General features: G+C 40.9%; 1 protein-coding gene and 1 pseudogene across 3 annotated transcripts in view; both read left to right on the top strand.

Moving 5' to 3' along the window:
* VMP1 (vacuole membrane protein 1) overlaps positions 1-27,101 on the top strand; it is a 111,702-nt gene extending 84,601 nt beyond the window's left edge. For 2 of the 3 annotated variants that reach the window (XM_036033588.1, XM_036033589.1), the window contains exons 10-12: positions 4,624-4,685; positions 23,492-23,594; positions 24,681-27,101. In XM_036033588.1, coding sequence (XP_035889481.1) covers positions 4,624-4,685; positions 23,492-23,594; positions 24,681-24,824 — 309 coding nt within the window. In that variant the 3' untranslated portion in view covers positions 24,825-27,101. The remainder of the gene's footprint in view (positions 1-4,623; positions 4,686-23,491; positions 23,595-24,680) is intronic. The other variant, XM_028519539.2, reaches the window with a different exon arrangement.
* On the top strand, positions 8,391-8,616 carry LOC114504482 (annotated as a pseudogene).
* Positions 27,102-27,318: the final 217 nt, after the last annotated feature.

Consider the following 27,318-nt stretch of genomic DNA (forward strand, 5'->3'; position numbering starts at 1 on the left):
TATAGCAAAACTTATTATGCCAAAAGTACTCTAGTGATAGAGTATGCAACTTAACAAACCTTTCCTTGCAGAATAATGAACAATAGTATATTTTTTCGCTGACGGTGTGGCTCAGTGAATTGAGTACTGGCCTGCGAACCAAAGGATCACCGGATTGATTACCAGTCAGGGCACATGCCAGGGTTGTGGGCCAGGTCCCCGCTAGTAGGGGTGGTGTGAGAGACAACCACACATTGATGTTTCTCTCCCTTTCTTTCTCCCTCCTTTCCCCTCTCTCTAAAAATAAATAAATAAAAATCTTTTAAGAAATAGTATATTTTTTAAATATTCTCAGGTTTTTTAGAGTTACAATAATGCTTTTTTAATATATGTGTAGTACTTCATACTTTAAAGCACCTAATGTTATGTCATCTGATTTAATCGTAATCCTGGGACAGAGAAAGTATTACTCCCATTTTGTAAATATTAAACTTCCAGAGGTTAATAAGTAATAGGTACTTAAGTGTGAATAGCAACTGGAATTTGAACCCTAGTCTTTTGGCCTCAAGTACAGTGTTTTTTCCAGTGTTTTAAATTGTCTTCTTAACTATACATTATTTATATGGTTAAGAAAATTGGATTATTTGATGCCTGCTATTTATCAGGGCCTATGCCAGGCAGTTGGCATTGGTTTTCTCAGATCAGTCCTATGAAGTGGTTATTTTCCCTATTTCACAGATGAGGGAACTGAGTTGTTAGAAAAGATAAAATATATGCCTAAGGCCCAGGATTCAAACTTAAACTTTAAAGCTCATTCCCTGTTCCTATGTAGAAGAAAAAAAAAAACAAAGTTAAAATCCATCTATGTTTCTGGAAGGGAAGAATCTGAGTTCCTTCACTAGACTGAGAATGTGGGATATGTTTGCTCTCTTTGTTCCGTTGTATCAGAGAGACGTGCTTTCTCAAGGCATGTCACTTGATGTACATCCAGCTGGACCTCAGGGCTACAAACATTTCTCATTCCTTGGGTAAGCAGTATTAGTGAGTAATATAAACATTGTAACTGTTTCTGAAAACAAAGGAGACACCACACACAGATTTTTCTGTAATCTAAGAGTAAACCTGTCTCTTCTGGTTCTCTTTTTATTCCTCACCTTAAACTGGACAATTTTCCTGGATAAATATTGTTATTTTTGTTTTTATTTTCATATTTTGTTATTTGGTAAACCTCCCATAAAAATGTCAGATCAGCCCACCTAATAATGTTAAATCAGGATTTCCCCTCCCACGAGATGAAGTCCTCTGCCTGTAGAAGGACACTTAGAAACAATGATGAAGAAGGTGAGAAGTCAGTGTGTTTATGGGTAGTACTTCATGTGCCATACAATTACTTATCATGTGTATTTGTTTATTGCCTCTCTCCCTTCCCACCCACCACCAGACACACATATACAGGAATATAAACTCCATGAGGACAGAGACTTTTGTCTCTTGACTCACTGAATTATTCTACTGCCTAGTAGGCACTCCGTGAACATTTAATAAATGAATCTGTCTGTGAATCTTCTTACCATTGAAGGACACTCTTTTACAGATAGGTCCTTTGTTCATTCTGCCCCCATTAGTCCCCTACACCCATATCTTTTTCTCTTCCTACTCTCGCCTTCCCCACTTTTCCTCTTTGCACATGGCGAAGTGGGCTGGTCTATAGTCTCTGCCTTTCTCTTGGTAGAATCCCCCACTCAGACCTCTTGAATTTGTCCCAGAGGCTGCTTTCACTATCCTTGTTTTTTTGGATTCTTTTTCCTTCTTGTTTTTCTAACTGGTTGTTTTTTACTTCCTTATGTTCCAAGTCACTGATTTGATTCTCGACTTCATTCACTTTACTATAGTTTCTCTGTAAATTGTTCCTTATTTCAATTAGTGTGTCCTTTGTTTCTGACTGGGTCTTTTTTTGTTTGTTTGCTTGTTTGTTTGTTTTAAGTATTTTAATGTGGTTTTCTTTAAAATTTTTATTTTTAGAGAGAGGAAAAGGGAGAAAGAGAGGGAGAGAAACATCAATGTGTGGTTGTCTCTCATGCATCCCCCAGTGGGGACCTGGCCTGCAACCCAGGCATGTGTCCTGACTGGGAATTGAACCTGTGACCCTTTGGTTTGTAGGCCTGCACGCAGTCCACTGAGCCACACCAGCCATGGCTGACTGGGTCTTTTTTATTTTGTGGAAGTCCTTACTAAGTTCCTTGAGCATCTTTTGTAACCAGTATTTTGAACTCTCCCTCTGATATCAGTTTTCTCCATTTGGTTTAGTTCTTTTTCTGGAGTTTTGATCTGTTCTTTCATTTGGGCCATGTTTCCTTGTCTTCTCATTTGGGCAGCTTCCCTGTGTTTGTCTCTGTGTATTAGGTAGAGCTTCTATGACTCCCTGTCTTGGTAGTGTGGCCTAATGTAGTAGATATCCTGTAAGGTTCAGTGGCACATCATCTGCTATCACCTAAGCTGGGTACTCGAGGTATGCCCTTCATGTGGCTGAGTACACCCTCCTCTTATAGTTGGGCCTTGATTGCTGTTGGCAGATCAATGGGAGGGACTTATCCAGGCCTGTCAGCTGTGGACTGGCTGTGCCACTGACCACAAACTTTCACCCTCCATGGAGGATCCTCTGTGCAGGGGCAGGGTGGTGGTGCTCCAACATGGTCTGTAGCTGTCTGCTGGGTGCACTGGCCCTGGGGTTTCCTGGGTGGTACAGGCCAAGTTTATCATCCTCCCCTCCCATCCCCGTGTTTTGCCCAGGGCCACCCTGCATGAGCTATAAAGCAATGTGCATATGGCTGCCACTTGTGCTGGCCTTGGAGATTCCCAGATGAAGCCAAGCTGTGGACCTAGGCTGGCTGCTGCTAGTGCCAGGCCTGGGGCCTCTTGGCAAGAGGTACAGGGGCTGGGAGCTCACTGAGGCCAGCTGTTGCTTATTTGAGAGGATTTAGGAAGTTGTGAAGCATGAACCAAGACCACCCATTCAAATGGAAAAGTCCCTGTTAATGGTTTGGGTGGGCAGGTAAGTTGAATGGGACAGAGCCTCAGGGGATCTCCAGGGCAGGGCAAACAGTATTAGCCAGGTTGACAGAGTCTCAGATATGGCACCAGCTTGCCAGCTCTATGGCTGTGTGCAGGGAGGGTTCAGAAAAGCCTGCTTTTCTGTCTGGGAGAAGGCTGCGTCCTCCAGCTCTTGCCCTGGTGCCAGACATTTCAAGGCGTGATTCTGAGTAAGTCTGTATGTTGGTTCTTGAAGAGGAACTGCTTGGGACTCCAAGTTTTTTTTACCCACTCAATACGCGCTGGTTTTTGTAGCCAGAAGTCATGGGGACTTAACCTTCCTGGCACTGAAACCCTGGGGGGAGGGGGGGGGGCTGGTATAGGGCTGGGACTTCTCACTCCCAAGATATCCCTCCCAAATTTTCATCCAGCACATGTGGGCGAGGGACCAGCCCGTTCCACATCTCTGCCCTTCCTACCAGTCTAGATGGATGTAGTTTCCTTAATTCTGTAGTTTTCTAACTTCCCTTCAACTTGATTTCTGATGGTTCTAAGTTATGGTTGTTCTAGTTTAGTTGTAATTTTGATGTGATTGTGCAAGGAGGCGAGCTGTGTTTACCTATGCCTTCATCTTTCAGTGCCTTTAAAGTTAAACTTGAATATCACGTTCTTTAGTCTGATTAATTGTACTTATGTAACCTTTCCTTTCTCTTAACTTCTACATCACATTGCTTTCACCACTAATGGCATACACAGTTGTATATGTACACACACAGTACTTGCCATTTTTTTATGGTGTGTAGAAAACTTGTAAATACCTTCAGGCCATTGAAGAAGTATTCTCATTTTTGTATTATCCCTGAAAACTCTTAATAGTGCCTTTTATTATCCATAGTAAATACTTTTTGTAACATTTATCAAATTGAGTTGAGAATATTTATTAGCTATTGGCCCTTAACGGCATCTTGTGGGTAAGGCAAGGTATCAACATCTTTAATTAATGAGCCTATCTCACTAACACCAAATTGAAAACGACTTAGGTCTGATAAAGATCCTCAGTAATCTGTTGATGCCTGTGTTTGTACCCTAACCCTGAACATCTCAGCTCATTCAGGATCTCAGAATGGAACGTTCATGGTACTTCTTCCTTCAACAAGAACTTCCCATTAAGGATGTACAGTCTTCAGGATGCTCTGGGTTGGGTTTAGCCTAGACTCCTGTCATCAGTCTGATCAGCTTTAATTTCAGTGGTGGGGGGCTCTATGGGAATCCGTGACTTCAGCTGTGTTCACCATTCTGAGATACATAAAGCGTGTGGAATGTCCACTCAGTCTTGGTTTCATGACTCATATTTTCCTGTCAGACTTGGTCATGTATCCTAATAAGACTAGAGCTGTGCTTAAGGAAAAACATTTTTAAAATACAAAGTAGGTAGCAAATCATGTTTCTTGTTATTTTATAAAGAATTTTTTTGAATTGCAATTAGAGGCAGCATCTCACTTTTTTAGATTTATCAAAAGTGTGGATTTATATTATCTTTTTGATGAGAAATATTTAATATTTCATTAATATTAAATAATTATTTTCCTATTAAAACTGGTGTTTTCTTTGCAGAAAATCTTTGTTATAATAACATTCAGCAAACACATAGTGGAACAGATGGTGGCTTTCATTGGGTGAGTAATTCTTTAAGGACTAATATTCATATCACTGTTTGGATGGGAGGAAATGTATGAAGGACTTAATTGGGATAGAATCGTGATAGCTCTTCATTTCTTGAGGAAATATCTTTTGCCCTGTTATTAGTTAAATTGAAGAAGACTTTCTTGAACTGCAGCTGGAAAGGATGAAGCTGAGATTATCCTTGTTTCATTTTAAAGCAGACATGTATCAAGCCATACAATTCTTGATTTATCAGAAACTTTGGAGTTTGAGACTATTGCTGCTCCAAAGAAATAAGAAATTCTGTTCATATAAAGATGTCTTGTAATGCTTTAGTGCTGTCTTGTAGTGCTTCAGTACAGTGCTGTGTCTTTTAGCCAGATACACGGTTACATTTAACTACAAACCTGCATAAGATATTAACACTTCATTATATAAGACATGATAATATAATATTGCCAAAATATGTCAGTCACTAGAGAAAAATCAGGTCATTTTAAAAGGCTTCTATCCAAAGCTTTTATTTTTATGTGTCTAGAGGTAAGACCAGTTTTAACCTATTTTTTCAATGATAATGTTACAGATTTGTGGAGTTGACTTTGATAAAACAATAAAAAAAGAAAGGTCTCATTTTGTTTGATCAAATTAACTTTCACCTGGAATGTGAATACTGTCAGATATTAAATGAAACTTTTAAACATATGAATCGTTACTCAGTGTTTACAGGAGAGAGGCTTTCTTTCATTTAATGATATTACTAACAGTGGTGGAAAAGTGTTACCTTGAGTGTCCTTTATGTAGTTTTAATATAAATTTATATATTAAAATCCATTTATGAAACAAAACATTTATGAAAAATTTTGCTATTTTAAAAAATTGCCACTAAGAGGTGAGTTCATGAGTATTTAATTATTCTTTAAACTATACATTATATAATATTTTCTCTTTTCTGCATATGTTTTGTAATAAAGTAATATTTAATATTTCCTATTTAGTTTTTAATGTAATAATTGAGGAAAAACACATTCTTGAGAATATACTCAGTGGAGCCAGTCATTGGTTTTATCACTTCCTAAGCTTCTGATTATAAATGTGGGTTATAGCTTGTACATTAAAATTTAATTGCTCCAGTTTTTGTTGCTTGAATCCTTACAAATAAAATAGTAAGTAAACATATGTTGCATTTCAAGAGAAAGAAGGAATACTCTTGTCCTCCCTTAGTTTTAAATACAAAGGGGGCACTTCTTAGAGATTGCTGTCCCACTTGGAGAGAATTCTTGAGGGCATAACCGGTATCCGTCGCTCTCAACCCCATAAACCCACGGTGTAGGAGTGACTGCACTCAGCACCCTCCACCCTGCCTTCCTCCTTTTCCTGTATGGCACATTCATAGGAGGAAGTTTCTTGGCCATTTTTACATCCTCGCCACCACCACCTTTTGTTTCCCCAGGTTGTGGAGTTTCTAAAAAGTTAGACTAGTTAGCCACCTGTGTCATCCACCCACACTTAGTTTCATTCCCTTCCGATCTGTTCATCATACTGCAGTTAGTAACTCTTGAAAAATCTTCACCAGAGCAAGTTGCCACCACTGTCCTCACCCCCCAGCTCCTCTTCTTGAAACCCTTTACTCTTTCCCCTTTATTCTTAAGTAATGCCAAAACTCCTTAACATGTCTAGAAAGCCTTGAGTGATCTAGCCCCGTTGTTTTCTCTGCTAGAGTCTCCCACCACTGTCCTGACTTGTGTTTTTCTCTTTGCTCAGTTCAGGATTTCTCAGCCTTGGCACTATTAACATTTTAAGCTAGAGACTTTTTTGTTGTAGGGGACTTTCCTGTGCATTTTAAGATAGGTAGTTGCGTCCCTATCCTTTACTCACTGGGTGCCAGTGGTATGTCCCTATTGGGACAATCAGAAATGTCCCCAGACATTGCCAAATGTCCCATGACAAGTACACCCCCACTGAAAACCCCTGGTCTAGCTAATGTCCTTTAGATTTCAGCTATTACACTCACAAAGCACCTTCTCTGACGAGGTCAAATACTTTCCTTCTTAGGGACCTCTGTTCACAGGATCATGTACTACATGTACTGACAGTTGTATTGTTACATTTATGTTTGAGAGCATATGATTATTGTCCTTCTGTTGCAGAACACACAAGGCGGGGGGCCTGGGACGATATACTATTATTAAAAGAAGGCCCCGGTCCATTATGTCCACTGCCCTAGGAAAGACGTCTCTCAATGCCAGAGATTCGTGAAAAGGAAAGAAAATGTTTATTTAATGCTATACTAACTTAAAGTAGTGACCTAATGTCTTCACCAAAATCCCAAAGTCCCTTAAAAACACCCACAAACAGACAGTCCTTCCTTCCTTCCCCCTTTGCCCAGTCCAGGGTACCGTATCTCAGGAAAGGAAATAGAAGTCCATGGCTTAGGCAGTCCTCTGGTTCTTCCCAGTTAGAACTCCATCTCGACTGGGAGACCTCCCTGGATTCCCGGCACCCTCGGCTGAGTCACCAGGATCTCTGCTAAAACCGGGTGGTGGTTCCCCCTTCTAAAGCTGTGGGGGTCCCCACTCTGCCAGGCATGTGGTCCTCTCTCTCTCAGGGCTGCAGGAAGGGAGAGTCCCCACTCTGCCAAAACTGCATGGTTCTCTCCTCCAAGGCTGCCGCGTGGTTCTCCCTCTCTCAGGGCTGCAGGAGTCTCCACTCCGTCAAGGCCGCGTGGTTTCTCCCTCAATGGCTGCCGTGTCCGTGTTTAAATCCCCCGCGCCAATCTTCTTCTGCAGCCCCATTCCGACTCCTCCTACACTTGGGCACACTTGCCCTCAATTTGCTGTCTTCTCCAGCTTTTCTGGTCGCCATCGTGGGTCTGGGCAGGTGTCACCCCATGTCATGGAGCCAATCTTCTCCCAGCTCCCACGCAGGCGCTGTAACTCAGGGGACCTGCCTCCCAGGTCCCATCTTGGGGGGAAGGTCCCTTTCCATCCCCCTGGCCTTGAGCATGGCCATAGCTATTTAGCATATCTAAGTGACCAGCCAAAGGCTATAGGTATGCTAAATGACCATGCCATGGATTAGCTGCAAAGCTGCCCTGCATGTTCTTGCTCTGTGTGCCCCTTCCCCCAACTCACACCTGTAGGGGAAGGGGTGAAGACACCTTAAAATCTCTTGGACACCTTGAGTTCTGGACCTCATTTCAAATGCCTATTTGGGGCCCCCCTCTTGGCTGCACCCTGTAACACTTCTACCACTAACCTCTGAGCTTCTTAATGTCAGAGGCCATGCCTGTTTTTATTCACTGTTACATACACAGCACTTGGCATCTCGATTGACACAAAGCAGGTGGTAGATAAATATCTGGTGAATAAAGGAACACATTGTGTCTAAATTTAAAGATACGGCCCATAAAAATTAGCAAATGATAGGTATAGCCCAGATTTTTCGGTTTCTCTGGCCTTTGGAGTTTCTAAGAAGTTATATTATCTATAGTAAATAGAAATGAAAGTGCTTTAAGCTTAAACCGTCATTTTTAAAGTTAGAATTTCTTATGGTTTTCACAGTCAGAATTTCCTTCTCTTTACCATCTCCTCTAGCAAAACTCCAGTGATCCTTTCTTCTTAAAGATAATGCTACGTAGTTATTCTAAGATACTCATGACCTTCTGAATTTTGATTTTTATTTAACTAGATGGGTGGTGTTGTATTTTAAAAATTGTTTTCAGCTTTGAGCAGTGGCAGTATCGTAGCCAATGGGGTTTATCCGAGGCACGATTATTGCTAATTGAAAAATTGTTTTCAGGAGGCAGATGCTGGCGTGCCCTGATACCTTCCACTTCCCCAGTACTGTCTACAGCAGGGGTGTCAAACTCATCTTCACGGGGGGCCACATCAGCCTTGCAGTTGTCTTCAGAGGGTCGAATGTAATTTTAGGACTGTGTAAATGTAACTACTCCTTAACTAGGGGCAAGGAGCTCTGCGTTGCCTCTAGGTAGAAACGAGGTGGAGGGCTGGATTCGGCCGGGGGGCCTTGTGTTTGCCACCTGTGGTCTACAGGGATGACCTCATCAACTTCTTTTATAGACAGTATATTAAATAGAATAACTAACGTGTTCAAATGATAATAAATAAAGAGACTCACTAAACCTAGACTGATAATTAAGTTAAACACCAGAGAATTTTTATTAAACCTGAAGTTATTTTATATCACAATAAGTAGCTTAGCAGTTTATTCCAGAAAAGGGAAAGAGGATAGATTGACTCCCTAAACCCTTGTTGAGCTGAACTCAAAATGCTGCCTGTAGCTTGCCATAGAAGCATTCACCTTTGATTATTAGTTTTCCCTCTTTACACTGTTAAAACTCTAAATGGTAAAGCACGTTATCAAATTAAACTAGTAAAGCTTGGAATACAGCCTGTTGAAGGATATTTAAAACTGTGTGCCTATAATTAAGGGACTGATGAATGGCCACGGCAGAGAGGATAAAATCAAAGGACTAGGGGAAAAGTCAGCAACAGTTCAAATTTAAAATAAAATTATGAGATGCTAAGGCATGGGAGAATGAAAAATGAATCTCAACAGTGAGGACAGCTGTAGATAGAAGATGAAGAGCACACGGGCTTTGGACAAAACAGACCCAGGTTTAAATATGAACTCCGCCACAGTCGTTCCCTTTCGTGTTCACTGTTCTTTCAAACAACACGAATTCTCCTTTTCCAGTTTTCCAGGCTTCCAGTGCCCTTTCCAACTTCCAGTCAGAATGTGAACTCTCCTCTATTAAAATGTCATATAAGCCCTGGCTGGCGTAGGTCAGTGGATTGAGCGCAGGCTGTGAACCAAAGTGTCGCAGGTTCAATTCCCAGTCAGGACACATACCTGGGTTGCAGGTCATGGCCCCCAGTAACCGCACATTGATGTTTCTCTCTCTCTCTCTCTCTCTCTCTCTCTCTCTCTCTCTCTCTCTCTCTCTCCCCTCCCCTCCCTCCCTCTCTCTCTCTCCCCCTCCCTCCCTCTCTCCCCCTCCCTCCCTCTCTCTCTCTCTCTTCCCCTCCCTCCCTCTCTAAAAATAAATAAATAAAATCTTCAAAAAAAGTCATATAGTGTAATTGAAACATATTTATATAAATGATTTAACATTCCAAGGCATGCGGGGTTTTTAAATGCCTTTCTTCTTAAGTTTTATATTACCTGTGTCCTCAAAGACTCATTTTCAAAAAATTCACTGACTGGACAGAACGTGAACTCCTAGGTGACTATTTTGTGTGTTCTCAGGGAGGACTGAGGGAAGGCCTACTTCTCCTTAAAGAAAGGACCCATTCCTGTACCTTCTCTGGTCCATAAAATGCCTTGAATCAGGACAGTTTTTCATTAAAGATTATATAAATAATTCTTGAGGATACTATTTTTTGAACCTACTGAGCATTCTCTGTGTGCATATAAATAATGTTACTGTTCACTTTTCATTTCGGCCGTGTGTGATGGGTATTTATCCCCCCTTTATTGATTAAGAAATGGGCTGTGATTGGTCAAAAAAATTCATATGATTTTTTAAAAGATTTCACTTATTTATTTTTAGAGGGGAAGGGAGGGAGAAAGAGAGAGAGAGAAACATCAATGTGTGGTTGCCTCTCACGTGGCCCCCACTGGGGACCTGGCCTGTAATCCAGGCATGTGTCCTGATTGGGAATTGAACCTGCAACACTTTGGTTCGAAGCCTGCGCTCAATCCACTAAGCTACACCAGCTAGGGCTGATTTTTTTTATCTTAGGTTTTTTTTTTCTTAATTCATAAAAAAGGGTTCATACTATATGTGATTTTTGGGGATTTTTCACTTATGTTGTGTGTTGCTGAAAATTATTTATTTTGACTGCTGTATATTCTATTGGGTAATTATTCATCTACCCTCCCACTGAGACATTTTGAATATGTTCTTTTTTTTTTTTTTTTTTGCTATTTTGAATAAATACGAGCATTTCTTAGTGTAAGATAGCTGAGCACATAGTAAGGAGCTGAAGGGTTTGATGAAAGGGACAACACAGAGGAGGGATGAGGTAAATAGCAGAGCGATTGGGCATAGAAGCAAGGTAACCCTTAGTTTGATAAGTTACCTTAGTTTTGTCTAGCGCCAAAACTGAGCAAAATCCCACTACTGGTGTGCCAGTGGCCTGCCAGGCCAGGCTACCCCTCCCCGAGGGTGGCAGGCAAAGAGTTAGTGTTGACTGGTTACATCTGTAATGGTGAGGTTTAGTATTAGTTTATGCAGGTTTGAGTGCTGCTCTGATGACTGAAGGAAGTATCCCGTCCCCAGTGGGCTGCTAGTCTTAATGTGACTACAGAGTGACCCCGCTAAATATGACCTCTGGTAGTTTTAGTACAGTGTGTTTTTAGTACGATAGTCCTAAGGTCCCAGAGAGAATATAAGCCCTAACTTCAAAATTGACTGTAATTGTATTTTTAAAAAGAATGTACAGATTTTATTTATTTATTTTTAGAGAGAGGGGAAGGGAGGAAGAAAGGGAGAGAAACATCAATGTGTGATTGCCTCTTGTGCATGCCCTCCACTGGTGACCTGGCCTGTAACCCAGGCATGTGCCCTGACTGGGAATCGAACTGGCAACCCCTTGGTCCGCAGGATGGCACTCAAGCCACTGAGCCACACCAGACAGGGCAATCTGACTGTATTTGAGCCAAACTGACAGCATAGGCTGGGGAGCAACATCTCAGATGCTCTGGAGAATAACAGTTTTGCAGTTTCTTCTTTGCATTTGAAATTACAAATTTTACTGTAATTTTAAAAGTAAGCGATTCTCTTTGGAAATAGTAAGTAGTAGATTTACTTCTGAGAGAGTTCTGAACAGTAATAGCCAATGTCATTAGATTCAGGGAAAGGGATCCCTTTTATCTCTCTCTAAACCAAAGGGTTTGTTCGTGATAAATGGAAATCTGAACAGATGCGATGAATCAGATATCCTGAAAGAGGTTAGAATACAAATAATAGCCTTGAGAAAGAGCATTTTGGTTTATGGTATGTTTGTCAGGAGGACAGAAGGAAGGTTCTGAAAACAGATTAGGTGTGTAATGGAGTTCTCACTCTTGAGTGTCCGAAGTTGAAGTAAGTCAGGGGACAAGACCAAGAACCAGGGAGCTTTAGAGCTTCAAAGGCATTCTGTTTATTGCTGTCTTTTTTTATTATTATTATTTAAGATTTAAACTGATTTTTATTTAATCTTAGACTTCCTCCAATGAAAAAGACCTGGGCATGTTTCTTAAAGAGAACCATGTCTAACTTTAAAGTCATGACATGTCCAGTATTCTCACCAAAGAAAGATGAGAGTTTCCAAAAAATAACATTACGTGTATGACCCATAACAAACCATATGCAGAACATTGGCTCATTGTCAGGTTGCCAGGGTCTTGTTAGAAGACAAAGTCTCCAGTTTTACCACACAAGAAAGTTTCCATAACTCAATCACTGAACTTGGGGGATGGGGCTGGCTAGAGCAGGGACTTTTTACCAGACACAGAATGTTCCACACTCTTCTTTGCTGTCTCCTATTTCTGAGTTAACTTAATGTTTGACCTCAGAGTCAGACTTGCCTGTGGCAACAGAGATTATTTTAACCAGTGAGTAATTAATGTTTGAATCTTAATACTGCTTCTTGTTCATTATTCTGTAACAAGTGGTCAGAATGAGTTGTTTTGGCCTAGACTTTTTCTTCTACAGAAAGAAAATCTATCCTTTCATTTTAAAATATGAAATGGTGCTTGTACTTCATTGCCTTTGACTTTGATTATTGTAAAATAATCAGGAAAAGTTATGGGAGTGTGGAACACAAATATTTGTATTAACTGAAAAAGGTTTCATAGGTTTTAAGACCCCAGATGCTGAGATTCAGTGATACACACTGATTTTATCATAATCTTCTGTAACTTAGGTAGTGTTCAAAGAGACAGCAGCCCTGGCTGGTGTGGCTCAGTGGATTGAATGCCAAACCAAAGGGTCACTGGTTCGATTCCCAGTCAAGGCACATGCCTGGGTTGCAGGCCAGGTCCCTGGTGGGGGGGCACACACAAGAGGCAACCACACATTGATGTTTCTCTCCCTCTCTTTCTCCTCCGCTTCTCCCTCAAAAATAAATAAAATCTTTTTTTTTATAAAAAGCCCCCAAAATTGTAAAAAAGAGAGAGAGACAACAGGCCTAAATGGAGTCACTTGTGCTAAGTCTATGATACCAAACTGAGACTTAATACCTAACTTAATTACAGTTTCAACCTCTCCCAGGAGTGGAATCTTAAACCTGTCAATCTGTAATTACCTGGTCAGCGGTAGAAAGATAACCTGCCTGGTGGACCTCTACCATCCCTCAAAGGAAGGAGACTTTGTCTGAAACTATCCACTTTTTGCCTAGTAACTTCCTTGTTCTATCCTGCCTTTAAAGGACTTACTTCATTTTATACAGCTTTTTAGAGCTCCTTTAAAAAAAAAATCCCTATTCAAGGATATAATTATTGATTTTAGAGAGAAAGGAAGGGGGAGACAAAGAGACAGGCATCGATGTGAGAGGGAAACATTGTTCAGTTGCCTCTTGTATGTGCCCCCAACAGGGATTGAACCTGAAACCTAGGTATGTGCTCAATAGCTTAAGTGCTGGCCTGCAGACTGAGAGGTTGCTGGTTCAGTTCCTGGTCAGGGCACATGCCTGGGCTGCGGACGAGGTCCCCAGCTGGCAGCCTGTGAGAGACAACCAATTGATGTTTCTCTCTCACATTGATGTTTTTCTCCTTCCCTCTCTCCCCCTCCTTACCCCTCTCTCTAAAAATAAAGAAAAGAAAAAGTAAAGCATAATATGCTGAAAATGTTGTATATTTTCTTTCATCATCAATATTAAAATGGCTACATAAAAATTCACCAATTTTGATAAGGTTTTTTTTTAGGCACCTTGACATGACAGCTGTCACAATGCAATCTAACAGAATTGTTTCAAATGCAGTTAAAGACAACTAACCGCTACTAAAGCCATCTTACAGAAAAAAAACAAATGAACTTTTTGGCCAACCTAACATTAGGAGGTTACTATTAACCATAATTAGAGCATCTCTGTAGAATGATGAAAACTAAAACTCAGTTGTATGGGATTGCATAGAATTGTTGAGTAAAGGAAAAGGCAGGCCAAGGTCATTCACATTTTAAGTGTTTAGTAAATATTTGTTGGCTCCATGAATTCATCCATTCGTTGTTCGGAGAGACTTCTCTGCATTTTAGGCTGAGGGGCAACTAATAAGCTAGAGATGGGAAATAGAAATGAATAAAAGGAAGGATGTGGGTTGGAAATCAGCACTTCGTGAGCATGCACTGTTCCAGAGGTAGAGAAGCGGGCCATTGGGGAGCACTATAGAAGGCAGTGAAGTAATCTGATTGGAGCTGAAAATCTGGACAACAGTGTCAGTTTCAAATGGCTGCTTTGCGAATCTTGTAATAGGGAGTCATCGTGAACTCTTTCTGTCCACTCTCCTCTCATTCACAAGTGTGTGCACCTGGCGCAGCTGAAAGTAGTTACTACGGGTGTTACTTTGAAAAACCTACTGGTTTTTGCACTGTGGGTTTACATGTATCTTTTTCTTTTATCACCCTATTAGATTACTGTATTTTGTAGTGTATAATGTGCACCTTTTGCCCAAATTTTTGAGGGAATACTAAGGGTGAACATTAAACATGGGCAATACTAATTCTGTATCTGTATAAAAGTTTTTAATTCTTTTATTTATGCTTATGTGTTAAAAGTATAACTCTAGAAGCAGTAACAATATCCGTATGCAAATCAATACTTGAATATGGTAATTGGTTTTGTTTCTAAATATAAACAAACAAAAAATTGAATTAAAAAATTAAAAGTTTTTTTCCCTGAAAGTTTAGGCCAAAAATGTGGATACATATTATACATGGGAACACATTATACATGGCAAAATATGGTAAGTTCTTTGATGGCAGAAATCATGACTTTTTTTTCTGATCTACTTCATTTAGTGATTTTCTGCCTAAGTAATGGTTGGAATAATTGGACTGTTCTTAGATGACATTGAATTCCAATCAATACTCTCACTTTTTTTTTAAGATTTTATTTATTTCTTTTTAGAGAGGGAAGGGAGGGAGATAGAGACAGAGAGAAACATCAATGTGCAGTTGCTGGGGGTCATGGCCTACAACCCAGGCGTGTACCCTGCCTGGGAATCAAACCTGCGACACTTTGGTTCGCAGCCCGCGCTCAATACACTGAGCTATGCCGGCCAGGTTAATACTCTCACTTTTTTTATCCACTCATCATCATACCAGTTTGAATGGGCTAAAAGCCAATAAGCTTCCATGCCACGTTACCTTAAATTTAAAATTTGGCAAACTATTCTTTATTCTTGACCTTTAGGTCTGTGAGTCCCTGTTGCTGATTTTATTCCTGTAATTCACTGGCTCTTCAAACTAGCCGCAGACTGATTTGCCACCCATAAATCTTCTCCAGTCTGTCATTTTCAAGAGCTGAAATCAGTTGGATTTTTAACAGATTTTGTTTTGGCAGCCAATCACTTTTACTTGGTTCTTATAGACCACTCCTTTAGTGGTGGCCTCGTTCATTAGCATAAATGCCTGCTTGTCTCTTACTGCTCAAGTCTAAATTCTGAAATGAGGTTTTGTTTTCAAAAGCTTCCCTTTAATGATAGCGTATTTCAAAGAATAGCTGCTAATTAGAAGGAGGTCTTACCTTCATTCTGACTCTTACAGAAAACAATTTCAAATGTTCAAAAGCAAGGACAATTGCACATTCTTTTTTTTTTCTTTTTCTTTTTTTTTTCTTTTTGAAAGGTGCCTGTAAAAGAAATATGTTTTGAGGCAGTAACAATATACCTCATGTTTCTAGGTAAAGCAGTGGTCTTCCTTCTACACAGCCACTAAGAAATGGGAGGTGTCATGTGTTCATAATACGACTTAGCACACAATGGACTAATTTGAGTACAAAAGACGCTTTAATAATCTGAAAGGGGCACAGATGTGAATGCAATGCAAGACGCTTTAATTCTAAGTCCTGAGGTTGAATCACAACGTATTTTAAATGGTGCCAAAGACCGTAAACGCAAACTGGTATAAATGAGAAAGCCTGATTGTTTATGTGTTGCATAATTTTTATTCTGAATTTACTTATTGTGGTAGTCTTCCAAGATCCTGAGATGTAAAGGGACTTGGTTTCAGTGGGCTACCACACTGCAGATCCAAATGCAAGTAGAATATTTTTTTCTTAAAATATCAGCTTCAAAGATTCATATTCTCTATTCAATTAAATGGGAAAATTTATAACCCTTTCATTCAAGTCACAGAGGACTACCGAATCTCATTATTACTAAGGTTAAATATAAGCTGATCTGCAGTTAGCACCAGTTCATTTCCTTGTCATATTCTTCAGTTAATTAGATACCAGTTTGTTTCTTTTTCTATCTCTTTTCTTTCTCTAATCTCTGAAGGCCACCGCATGATGGCCTTCGGCCTCTCAAGAATGATTGCCTGATAAAACTCTCCCCTCCCTCCTCTCCTGAGCATTCTACCTTAGGAAAGAGTTTCATTTGGAGGGTGACCTATCAGTGTTGAATCAGGCCAGGAGTCTGAGATCCAGTCTGAGTCACCATGAGTAGGACTTGAGTACTGCTTGGGCCCCAGGGAAACTGGTGGTTAAATAGTGTGAGAATCTTTATCAGACAGGAAATGACAACTCATTAAAATACTAACCGTTAAGCCTGTTTAGATCACTGCCTTGGGGGTGGGGAGGAAATTGTAACTCTATAATGATTGACTAAAATATGACATCTCTGAAAACAAAGAATTATTTATAAGACTTATCAAGAAAGAAAAGTTCTGGTCCATCTTGTTACTGCGTTCTGTCACACTGCCATTGCCTCTTTTGTGCAAATGATGTAGTAGGAGTGTGGTACGGAGAAGCTTTTATTTCATCCCTGAAAGCCTCTCCTGCTAGTACCGTGAGTAGTGTGTCCTATAGTACAGTTCAGTCTCGGAAGCAGAAGAGTCAGTCTAGAAAAGACCGTCTTCTATGTAGGGCTCTGCTCCTATGCTCTGGGGCCAGGTCTCCATTGATAAAAGATTTCTCTGGAGTCAGGATAAATTCAATGTATTGATTTACACGCAGTAATCCCCATCCAATCAAGAAAATTCTAAAGATCCTGATGTTCATTTGAAACATAAGCTTTAACTGTGGGCACAGGGTTTGAGACCCTTGAGGTTTGGCTTCCAAATTCTTAAAGGCCTATTAGAAGGATGAGCAAAAAGGGGATAGCCAGCCCACATCTCTGTAGAAATATACATGTTCTTCCCCTGATATATTACCTAGCAACCCTGCAATGAGTTGGTCTGCTAAATAAGCCTTAAGATACTTTTTCCCTTTTGTGAACAAAGTATAATATTTGTACTCCATGCAGTTTAGCTTCACGGTCTAAACCATTGGTCTTCTCTATCGGAGTGGAACTAAAATTATAGAACTTTATTTATATTTACTTTAGTCTTTGTTATTTTCTTCTTGTGTATTTTTGTGACGTGTAATATTATCATGGTAGCACCCATATATAAAATTTATTTGGCTGTACATACGTGGAGAATATAGCTTACCATCAGTCTGATGGCCATTCCTTCCGGCACGGGGGCGGAAGGTCACCCGCCATGGATTACAGACGGGCTAGGGGGAGAGTGTGGGCTCCGCAGCCCAGAGGACGCTGACCATGAGCATGTTGCAGTTTACTGAGTTTTTTCTCGGTTCATTAATCAGATTAATGGCTTATAATTCCTAGTTTTACCTAAATTAATCCTCTCGAACAGACAAGTGGATTAAAGAGTTTTCCGTAAAGAAATGGTAGAAGGAAGATAATACAAATAATGCACTCACAAGAAACAACAGAAAAAGTTACAGCATGGTATTTCACCTTTTCCTAGTGTATACATATAGGAATTAGCCAAAATATTTAGAAATTATCAATCTTAACACAGGACAAGTGTATAATGTGCCTTGAAATAGTAGTCACTCATGATCGCATGAAAGCCATCATAGGTAGCAATACTTGAAAGTAATTTTTCGAAGAGGTAGAGGGGGAGATAAATGGTGATGGATGGAGGCTTGGCTTGGGGTGGTAAACACACAATACAATATACAGATGATGTATTACAGGATTCTACACCTGAAACCTATATAATTTTATTAACCAATGTCACCCCAATAAATTCAATTAAAACCAATACATTCAATTAAAAACTTTTAAGTAATAATTTTAAAAATGTTTATCTTTATTTTATCCTTTTAATTTTGTCTTTGTGCATTTTATTGTTTGCATAAGTATTATATACGTACATCAGAAATGTTTTTAGCCCTGGCCAGTGTGGCTCAGTTGGTTGGAGCATCATCTACTAAATTGAAAGGTCATGGTTCATTCCCGCCTAGACACGAGCCTGGATTGCAGATTTAGTCTTCAGTCGTGGCGTGTGCGAGAGGCAGTTGATCGATGTATCTCTTGAGCATTGATGTTTCTCTCCTCCTCTCTTTCTGTACCTTCCCTTCTCTCTAGAATTAATAGCCATGGTCTCAGGTGAGGATTTTAAAAAATACGTATGTTTTTAGACCATTGGTCTAGGCTCCTTAAAAGCCACTATCAAAACTACTGGTCATGGCTGTGGCCTGTTAGCTCAGTTGGTTAGAGCATCATTCTGATCTCCAAGGTTGTGGGTTCGATCTCTGGTCAGGACACATACAAGAATCAGCCAGTGCAGTGTGGTGATTGCAGAGGTGGAGGGGAGGGTATAGGGGAGATAAATAGTAATGGGAAAAATCCAATAAAAATAAATTAAAAAACAAAAGAATGAACCAATGAATGCATGAGTGGAACAAGTCAATGTTTCTCTCTTCTTCTACATCTTTCTCTCTAAAATCAATAAAAATTTTTAAAAATCATTGGTAGTGCTCTGGCTTGTGTTGGCTCAGTGGGCTGAGCACTGGCCAGCAAATCAAAAGGTTGCTAGTTCAATTCCCAGTCAGGTACATGCCTGGGGTGCCGGCCAGGTCCCTTGTTGGGGAAGTGCAAAGAGGCAACTGATCAGTCTATCTCTTGTACAACTGTGTTTCTCTCCCTCTTTCTCCTTTCCCCTCTCTCTAAAAAATAAGTAAATAAAAGCCACTGGTAGTTTACTTCAGAAGATCTCTATTATGCTTTCTGAATTACAGCAGCTGTAGAATTGATTAAGTCCTTCTTTTCCCCTTTTATACTACTCCTGGCTTGAATCTTATTCTAAAAACATTTCCTCATATTTGTAAGTTTTCAAAGATTTAACTAATCACACCCTATGTGACGATATAATTAATCATCAGAGGTATGTTAAATAAATCAGCCTGAAAGTATTTCACAAACAGTGAAACAAAGGTGAGAAACCACGTGCCCCCACTTTCCGCTAAGAAAGATAAAGGTTCGTTACTCCATGACCTTACTAGGAACCCATGTCACTGTTTTCTGGAAAGCCAGTATAACTTACATGACCACATTGATGCTAAGATCCTCAAAACAGTGGTTAAGAGAGGAAGAAAGCCTATATTAAATAAAAATTATAATTCCCTTAGGCATTTGAACTGCTTCACTTTTATATAGGCCCTGTGTAAATACAGCTAAACAATAAGAAATCCATTTTTTTAAAGTTCATGTTATTTCTATGTTATTAAGCACTGTGCCGCAGCTGCATGTTGGCACATAGTAACAAAAAACAACACACCTGGCTGGAAAAATCCAAACAGAATCATGAACAGGAAAATTTCAGGCCTTCTAATAGCAAGGCCTAGTTTGATGACCATCTCTGTGATGGAAGGTGGATCACATGGTATATGTCTCATGTCTGGTGAGCCAGTTTCAGAGTCGCACAGTTTGAGAGGAGTCCTTTGAAAACAGGAGCAATGATGACCGGTGCATTTTTGGAGTGGGAGTGCGCTCTGGACTAACCAACGCATGAAAATGTAAGCCCTGTGAAAACCCGGTGTGATCACACGCCCCACTGCCCATGCCGCCTCTGCCGAGCACGGTGCCTCTTCTGGAAGGTATTCCGGCTTTTGTGCGCACAGAGAATAACGCACACCTTTAACGGGCTGATACGGGCAGAATTCAAGACAGTTTTCTTACCAGATAACTGATTTCCAGAAGCAGAGCCACATATGTGTTAAAAACTATGAAAAAAAAACAATAGATTTTGTTTGCCTACTGCTCAGGGCCCCTGAGGGAATTTTGCCGGGGAGTTTGCCTCGTGTCGGCTGTCACACACATTCGGGTCTGCCAGCTCGGCCAAACGTGGTCCCACGACACCACTCTTGAGCTCTGGACGGGTTTGGACTTCTGTGGCTTTTTTCCCTTTTTACCCTGCTCTCTCGTTTGCATTTTCTGAGGGGTTTTTTTTCCCCTTTATTACAATGGGTAACAAATGTTCAGAAGTTGGCATTAGAATAGTGTGTTAGAAATTTGGTTTTTAATGAGTTATATCACCTGAAAAATGTGTGTGCTGAGAAAATAAATATCAAGATATTACTGTCCACACACAAAAAAGATAAAAGCTTTTTCTACCCACCAAGTTGAGGGTCTACAAGTAAGAAAAAGCACATGAGATCAATTTCTGTGTTTCTTTTCTTTCTTTTTTTTTTTTTTCATTTTCAGCTTTCTTCCCTAGAGAAAGTGGCTATTTACAAGGCTAGCTTAAACATGTTTAGGTCTAACAGTTGACTGAAAAATAGTTCTGTGTGTTTGTGATCCTCCTATTTTATATTCTTCTATATCACAAAACTGTAACACTTTGGAATTTAATCAGCACTTAGTAGCACCTGGAGGACTCCACCCACTAGGAACTCTCAGCTCACTCTGGGTTGAGATGAGAGTTCCTAGCCAGGTGCACAGGGTACTACTCTGAATTTAATGGCTTTAGATAATAGCATTTAAGCTATTTCCTAAGCCAACTATAAAAAAACCCACTGAACTGTGATGCAGGTTATTCCTCCAGCATATATATATATATATATATATATATATATATATATATATATATAAAATTAATCTTAAGTATCAGAATGGATGCTTGTCTGCTGTTTGACAGTAACTGGAAGGCGAGGCTGAGGGCTGGTGCTGTAGTTTCCCTTAAACGCATGTTGATAGTGACAGCCGTTAGTTCCGATTTTCATCTAGTCCATGACTAACGTAGTTTTAGTGTTAATTCAGAAGACTAGAAGTCTGCTTTGTCTAAACAATAGCCTAAGCTATTGTTTGTAGAGCTAGCAAAAAGAAAAGGAAAAACTGAAATTTATGAATATATAAAAGATTAAGATGATGTGATAACTACTTATATAACACTTAACCCCCCCCCCCAAAGCATATAACACCATAGCACCTTGAAAAATTGATCTCAGCATTAGCCCAGGAGAATGCTTTGAAAGTTGCATGTCATGTAAGTATATAATGGCACATATTCTCTGTCAGCTGAGGTGGACTTCCAATGGCAAACCATTTATCTTTCCCAGTCACTTTGAAGGGAGTCTGCACTGACTGTTGCCGGTCCCTCCCTCATTCCCCTCAACAACAAAAACAAACAATTAAAACCCTCCTAGCCTTTGGATATTGGTTCTTAATTTTCTCTTTAAACGGTCACTTGACCCCAGAGCCCAAGAAGGGCTCGAGGGGAACTGTCAGCCCGGCTTCTGTTCAGCCCCCTTCGGGAGGCAGAGGTCCAGAGCCGGCGGGACTCGTGTGGTGGGACCCAGGTCCTGGTGGACGTTCAGAAAGGGGCTTTTCAAGTCGTTTCTCGAACAGCCTGGGGGTTTAAATTAGCATACAATCAGTGCAGCCTGTCTAAATAAGGATTTTTCTCATCTTTAAAAAAAATAATGGCATAGGTATTAAGTGTGAATGAGTCAATTTCTGAAGGAAAGTCCTTATAAATCTGCAGTCTTCAATGTCACTGTTTTGTGTGTTTCGGTAGAATTGTTTTTTTTATATTAATGTGATTTGTTGCGAGTGTAAAGGGATGAGGTATTTGCATTCCCTTTTGCATTATATACAGAATTGCATGAGGAAAATCCCTCGAGAAGAGAAAGTTTGTGGTGCTGCTGTCGCTTCACCCCTTTCTCGTCCGAATCAGGCTGGTGACCGCAGCACAGCTCAGACACCGCTCTGGGTTCGGCGGCTTGACAGTCAGAGACTGAGGCTGTGGGTCGGGAGACCTCGCCCTTCTCCATCTGCGAGTCTGTCACTCGGGGCTCCCCGTCCAATCGGGGCAGCCACAGCCTCTACTGCACACGACTGCTCAGGGCTTTTCACAGATCCTTCAGTTTCCATTCAAGGTCAGCTTCACCCCACACTGCTCTCCCTCCTTCCAGTTCTTTTGCAGCGTATCTCTGTACCAGCAAATGTAGTGTGGATTTGTAAACTCTTTTGTTCCCAAATCAGTTCGTGTGTGTGTGCGCGCACACGTGTGTGTTGAATTCCCACAATGATTTTGAGTCTCTTGTGAGCTTGGACTGTATTCCCGCCGTAGCGCCGGTTAGTGCTGGACACAAAATAAGAACTTCATTAAGTGTTTGGTGGTCGGCAATTAAAATAACTAAAGAAAAGTGTCTGCCAGGAGTTTTACATTTGTTAGCTTCTGGTAAATACAATAGCAAAAGTTCTCTCCCTCAACCCCTCTGCTTTTGATTACAGAAAGCAGCCACTGAATTGTTCTAGAAATGAGGTGAGGTTAATCTAGTTACTTAAAAGGGAGAGCATTAGGCACATGTTGAATTGTCTTTTGCTGGCCCCAGAAAAGAGATTGGGCTTATTTACTTTTTAGCCCTATTACGACAGATGGGAAAATAAAGGGGTACTAAAGGGCACAGAAAATAGAGGTGTTTGATTTTCTAAGTTGCTCCAAGTTACCATTTTAAAACGCCTGCGAGCATTTCTAAACCGGGAGTCCGGTAGCTCCAGTTGCCAAACCGGTTTAGCAGCACTGCCTCCCCTGCTTCTGGGCGAGAGGGAGCTCCGGGTACCCGGGCTTATCAGAGATCCCTATCCCGACTTCTGAGAACACGCTGTGTGGCAACGTGCTGTCGTTTCTGTGCACACCGCCTGCCAGAAACCCCGAAGTGATTCCAGGTTCAGAGTTCCTTCTTTGTCCCTTTGTTAATCACTGACTTCTGACTGGTGGGAGGTGCCTTCCAAATTCGCTAATGCATTCTTTTTGGAAAGGGATGACGCACAGATTGTCCTAATAAGGACTTAGACTGAAAAAGTTCCACCCCCTCTGAGAAGAAGGGACAAGTCAGAGAGAGGGCGGGCAGTTTCTTTTTCAACTAGGGATGACACAAGCATAAGTCATTTCCTTATTAATCGGTTCAAACCAGTTCTTACAGGAACTGCTGGTGATAAATGTGGGACTTCTCAGAAGTCATTCATTTTACTCTTTGTACCACCCCAGTGTGCAGCCTCTGCGGAGCTCGCTCCACTGCGGACCGACCGTGCTGGGAGCAGGGAGCTGGGCTCCTGCTCTCTCCCACACACGTTGGTGGGAGAGATGATTCTCCTTTAAGGGGTCGTTAAAGGATGAATTTTTATCCACTAGAAAGAGTTAACAAGATTTTGCCAGCTCAGCTGATAGTTTTATGTTTTTTCTCTTTCTACCAATCCCTGCTTTTTGAATCCAGGCGGTAAGTGGATTTTTCTTTTAACATGTTTCCTTCTTCTCTTCCCAAATGTGCCTTTTTCCTTGGGTTGTTGTCCCTGCTCCCAGTGCTGTCCCCGGCATAGGTCCGTCTCTGCAGAAGCCGTTCCAGGAGTACCTGGAGGCCCAGCGGCAGAAGCTTCACCACAGAGGCGAGATGGGCACGCCACAGGTGAGACTTACCTCTGTTTTCCCCCTCCCCGCCACCCCCCAGTTTTAGGCTGAGCTTACATTCTCAGCACTCGCAGCATTTTTAGACAAATAGACAGAGGTTTCTTCTGTGCCAGTCAGTCTTCCCAAACAGAAGTTGTGGCTCTGTTTCCCCGACTGGGAAATCTGTCTTTGAATCAGAAAATGTAACTTCTGTTTTGTACATCTTCTCCCCAAAGCAAGGGGAGGGCTAATGGAAAATAATAGACCTGTTTTGTAGAGGGAGTTACTGCCTTGATCTTAAATGCTTTATTAGCAAGTCTACTTCCTGAATGGATTAAAATGTTGAGATTTATAGCATAACACAGTATTGGACTTAACGCGGTCACTCGAACATCTCCTTTCATTTTTGCACTATTTTTCTTTTTAGAGATAAGAAAACAATCATTTTTAATAAGCCAAGGCTCTTAATACAGCTGAATATAAAAACTTTAGCTTACATGGAGCCTGCCTTTTCTGTAAACAGTCCTGTGACAAAGGGAGCTGGCTGGAAGGGGATGAGTAAGCAGGGAGCTGAAATGGGACACTCGGGGCAGCGCAGCCCGGGTTGTTTGTGTGTGCTCTCCGTGGCCCTGTGCTCCGGGGTGGCCTTTTGCTGCCCTCCGTTGACCAAACTTGATTTCAGGAATAGATAAACGTTTATGTTTTAAAAGTTGCTCCCCATACTGGAACAAGAATATATAACTATCTTGACACCATCCTGTACAAGTGTCTATGTGGTGACTTCACCTAGTAGAATTAATCAAAGGCTTTGTTCTTATGAAGTAAAAGACAAGAGATGACCTCACAGTTGCCCCATTCTAAACTCTTATGAGTCGACATTGACTTTATAGCCAACAAAGAAGAATTTTAATAACTAGATGTAAAAGGGTCTGAAGGTAGATTTCAGGGTAGCTACAGAACGAGACTTTTCATCTTTAATTGTTTAAACTTTTCTAGGTTATAGCTCCCGAGTTCACATTCTTTTCCTTAAAACATTGTAGATGATCCCCTTAACACTACTGAAATGATGCAGCGTTTCTCGATCATTCTGTGTGTGTTCCTGCAGGGAGAAAACTGGCTGTCCTGGGTGTTTGAGAAGTTGGTCGTGGTGATGGTTTGTTACTTCATCCTGTCTATCGTTAACTCCATGGCACAAAGCTATGCCAAAAGAATCCAGCAGCGGTTGGACTCAGAGGAGAAAACTAAATAAGCAGGAAGAGTTTTTTCACAGCAGAAATTTGAATGGATGGGTCCTGCCTTAATTGGGAGGACTCCAGACCAGGAAAGAAAATTCCCTTTTCCATCCTGTATCAGTTTAATTTTCTTTTTCCTGAAAGCAGTTTAATCCATATCTTGCACTGACATACTTTTCCTTTGTGTGTTAAGGTAAGGTATCCACCCTCAATTCAATTCAGATTGTATTTTATTAGGGTGGAGTGTGATGTTCAGCAGCAAACGTAACAGAAACTGGCCTTTTATTTGTGACTTTGAAAAGGCCCACATCATACAATTAAAGAATTCCGGACACCACAAAAAAAGTTCCTAAGTATGTTAAATATGTCAAGCTTTTAGGCTTGTCACAAATGACTACTTTGTTTTTTCTAAGTCATCAAAATGTATATAATTATTAGATGGGATAACAGTCTTGCATGTCTATCATGGTAAAATTTAATATGCCATCCTGCCCGGCCCTTCCTCTCCTACCTGCAAAAAAAGGCCATTTTATGATGCATTGCACACCCTCTTGGGAAATTGATCTTTAAATTTTGAGACAGTATAAGGAAAATCTGGTTGGTGTCTCTCAAATGAGCTGACACCATTTTTTATTCTGTACATTTAGAATGAAGTCATAAAAAAACTTTATAAAGACCTCTTTGATCATTCCAAAATTGTGTTCGTTTTCTTGAGCGTTTTGATTTTTCACTTCTTTTAGCTTCTACCAACTGAATGGCAGCCTTGCCAAACCCACCTACAGCCATAATTTCTTAAGCCTTCACTTACTTGGACAGAAAGGGACACCACGAGGCATTTTGGTTAGGCTGGAGTCAGGCAGCCAGCTGCATGCTGCTGAAGTGAATGGCACCCGACGAATTGGCGTGGTGAGGGGTTTCTTGGTTTGTGGGAACAGGAGAGATAGTAGCATACAAGTAAACACTGGAGAGAGAAAGAACTCGTGTTTTTAAAAACCCACACCTTTCTCGCGTGTTAATTGTAGCTCAGCGTGTCCTCTGGTTTTAAGAGAAATTTATATGTAACCTACTTTGCTTGCCCTTTTCAGTTTTGTTCTGTGCTTTTTTCCTTTGTGATGTTTCTAGTTAACTTGGTCATTTTGTTTTTTTGCTTGGGAGGGAAATAAACAATTTTGCTTTTTTCCCTTCAGGGAAGTTTGGTACTGACTGACATTATGTTGAGGGTAGAAGTGGGTGTACATCTAACAGGCCGGAAGTGCCCGGTCAGTTTTGTCAAACCCGCCCGAGTGTCTGCTTGTTGTGCCCACCGTCGTGACATCTCCATGGCCGTACCACCTTGTCGGGTAGCTTATCAGACTGATGTTGACTGTTGACTCTCATGGCAACAGCAGTCGATGGGCTGTCCGACATTCTGGTATCTCTCATCTGACCATCCATTCCGAATGTTCCCATCCTCACATGACCCAGCATCGTGGTGTATGGTTTATGGTTTCTTCAGAAACCCTGTCCTCTGTCCAGTGGCGCTTCGAATCTTTCATGTCGTGATACTGCAGCATAGGCAGGAGGATTTTACGGAAAATTGGGATGCTTTCCATGGCCGCAGACAAATTAAATAAAGTATAAGCAACTGTCCTTGTGGGTTTTGAAAAGGTTGTTCTTAATCTATTTTTTCCACCCAGGGACTTTCTAGCAGTATGACTGTTTGTTGCCTTATTTAAAAAGCAGTACCCAAACGCTTTATTTAAATAGATTCACATTAAAAGCATAATTGTTTTAGATTCTGTAGGGGTCATGTAACTTTCTAAGCCAGCTTCTAACCTAGTTGTATTTCATCTCTTTCACCTGCATTTTATTTGGTGTTTGTCTAAAGAAAGGAAAGAGGAAAGCAAGTATGAATTGTTCTATTTGTACTAAATCTTGGGGATTTTTTTGGTACATTTATTTCAGGGTAGGGTATTAGAAAAAAGAAAAAAAATGGGTCTTAGTCTGAAGGTCTAAGTGATGGATACATTTGCTTAATGATGACAGTTTGTTCACTCTCAAATGAATCGGCTTTGCAAACAAATGAAGAGCATCTCTCCTTCCGTCCTGCTGGACTCCAGCTGGAGTAGGAGGCCACTACCCCGTGTTCCGGTGCCAGGTGTGTCCCTTTCTTGTGTCCACCAGAGCGGGCGCAGACAACTACGCGGTCCACCCCAAAGACATCCCTAGTTCATTCCAGCTGATGGGAGACCAGAAATTTTGTAAATGGATGGTTTGATATTACTGCAAATAAAAAAAGGGCCTGGGAATTTTGATTCCATCTCTGTTTTGTTTAAGCCTCATTTTGTGCCTTAAATATCTGCAGTGTTTTATCACTTCTCAACTCTGACTGTCGAGGAGTACAAGACAATACAGTGCAAAAAATCAGCAGTTCACACACTTAGGTGCCGCAGAGCAGCTCCCTTAAAACCGCGCAGTTGGGAATCATGCATGTTGGTTTCCGTATCCCCTGTCTGTGTATCATCTGGAGCG

The sequence above is a fragment of the Phyllostomus discolor genome, chromosome 8 (assembly GCF_004126475.2).
Source record: "Phyllostomus discolor isolate MPI-MPIP mPhyDis1 chromosome 8, mPhyDis1.pri.v3, whole genome shotgun sequence".
Taxonomy (NCBI): domain Eukaryota; kingdom Metazoa; phylum Chordata; class Mammalia; order Chiroptera; family Phyllostomidae; genus Phyllostomus; species Phyllostomus discolor.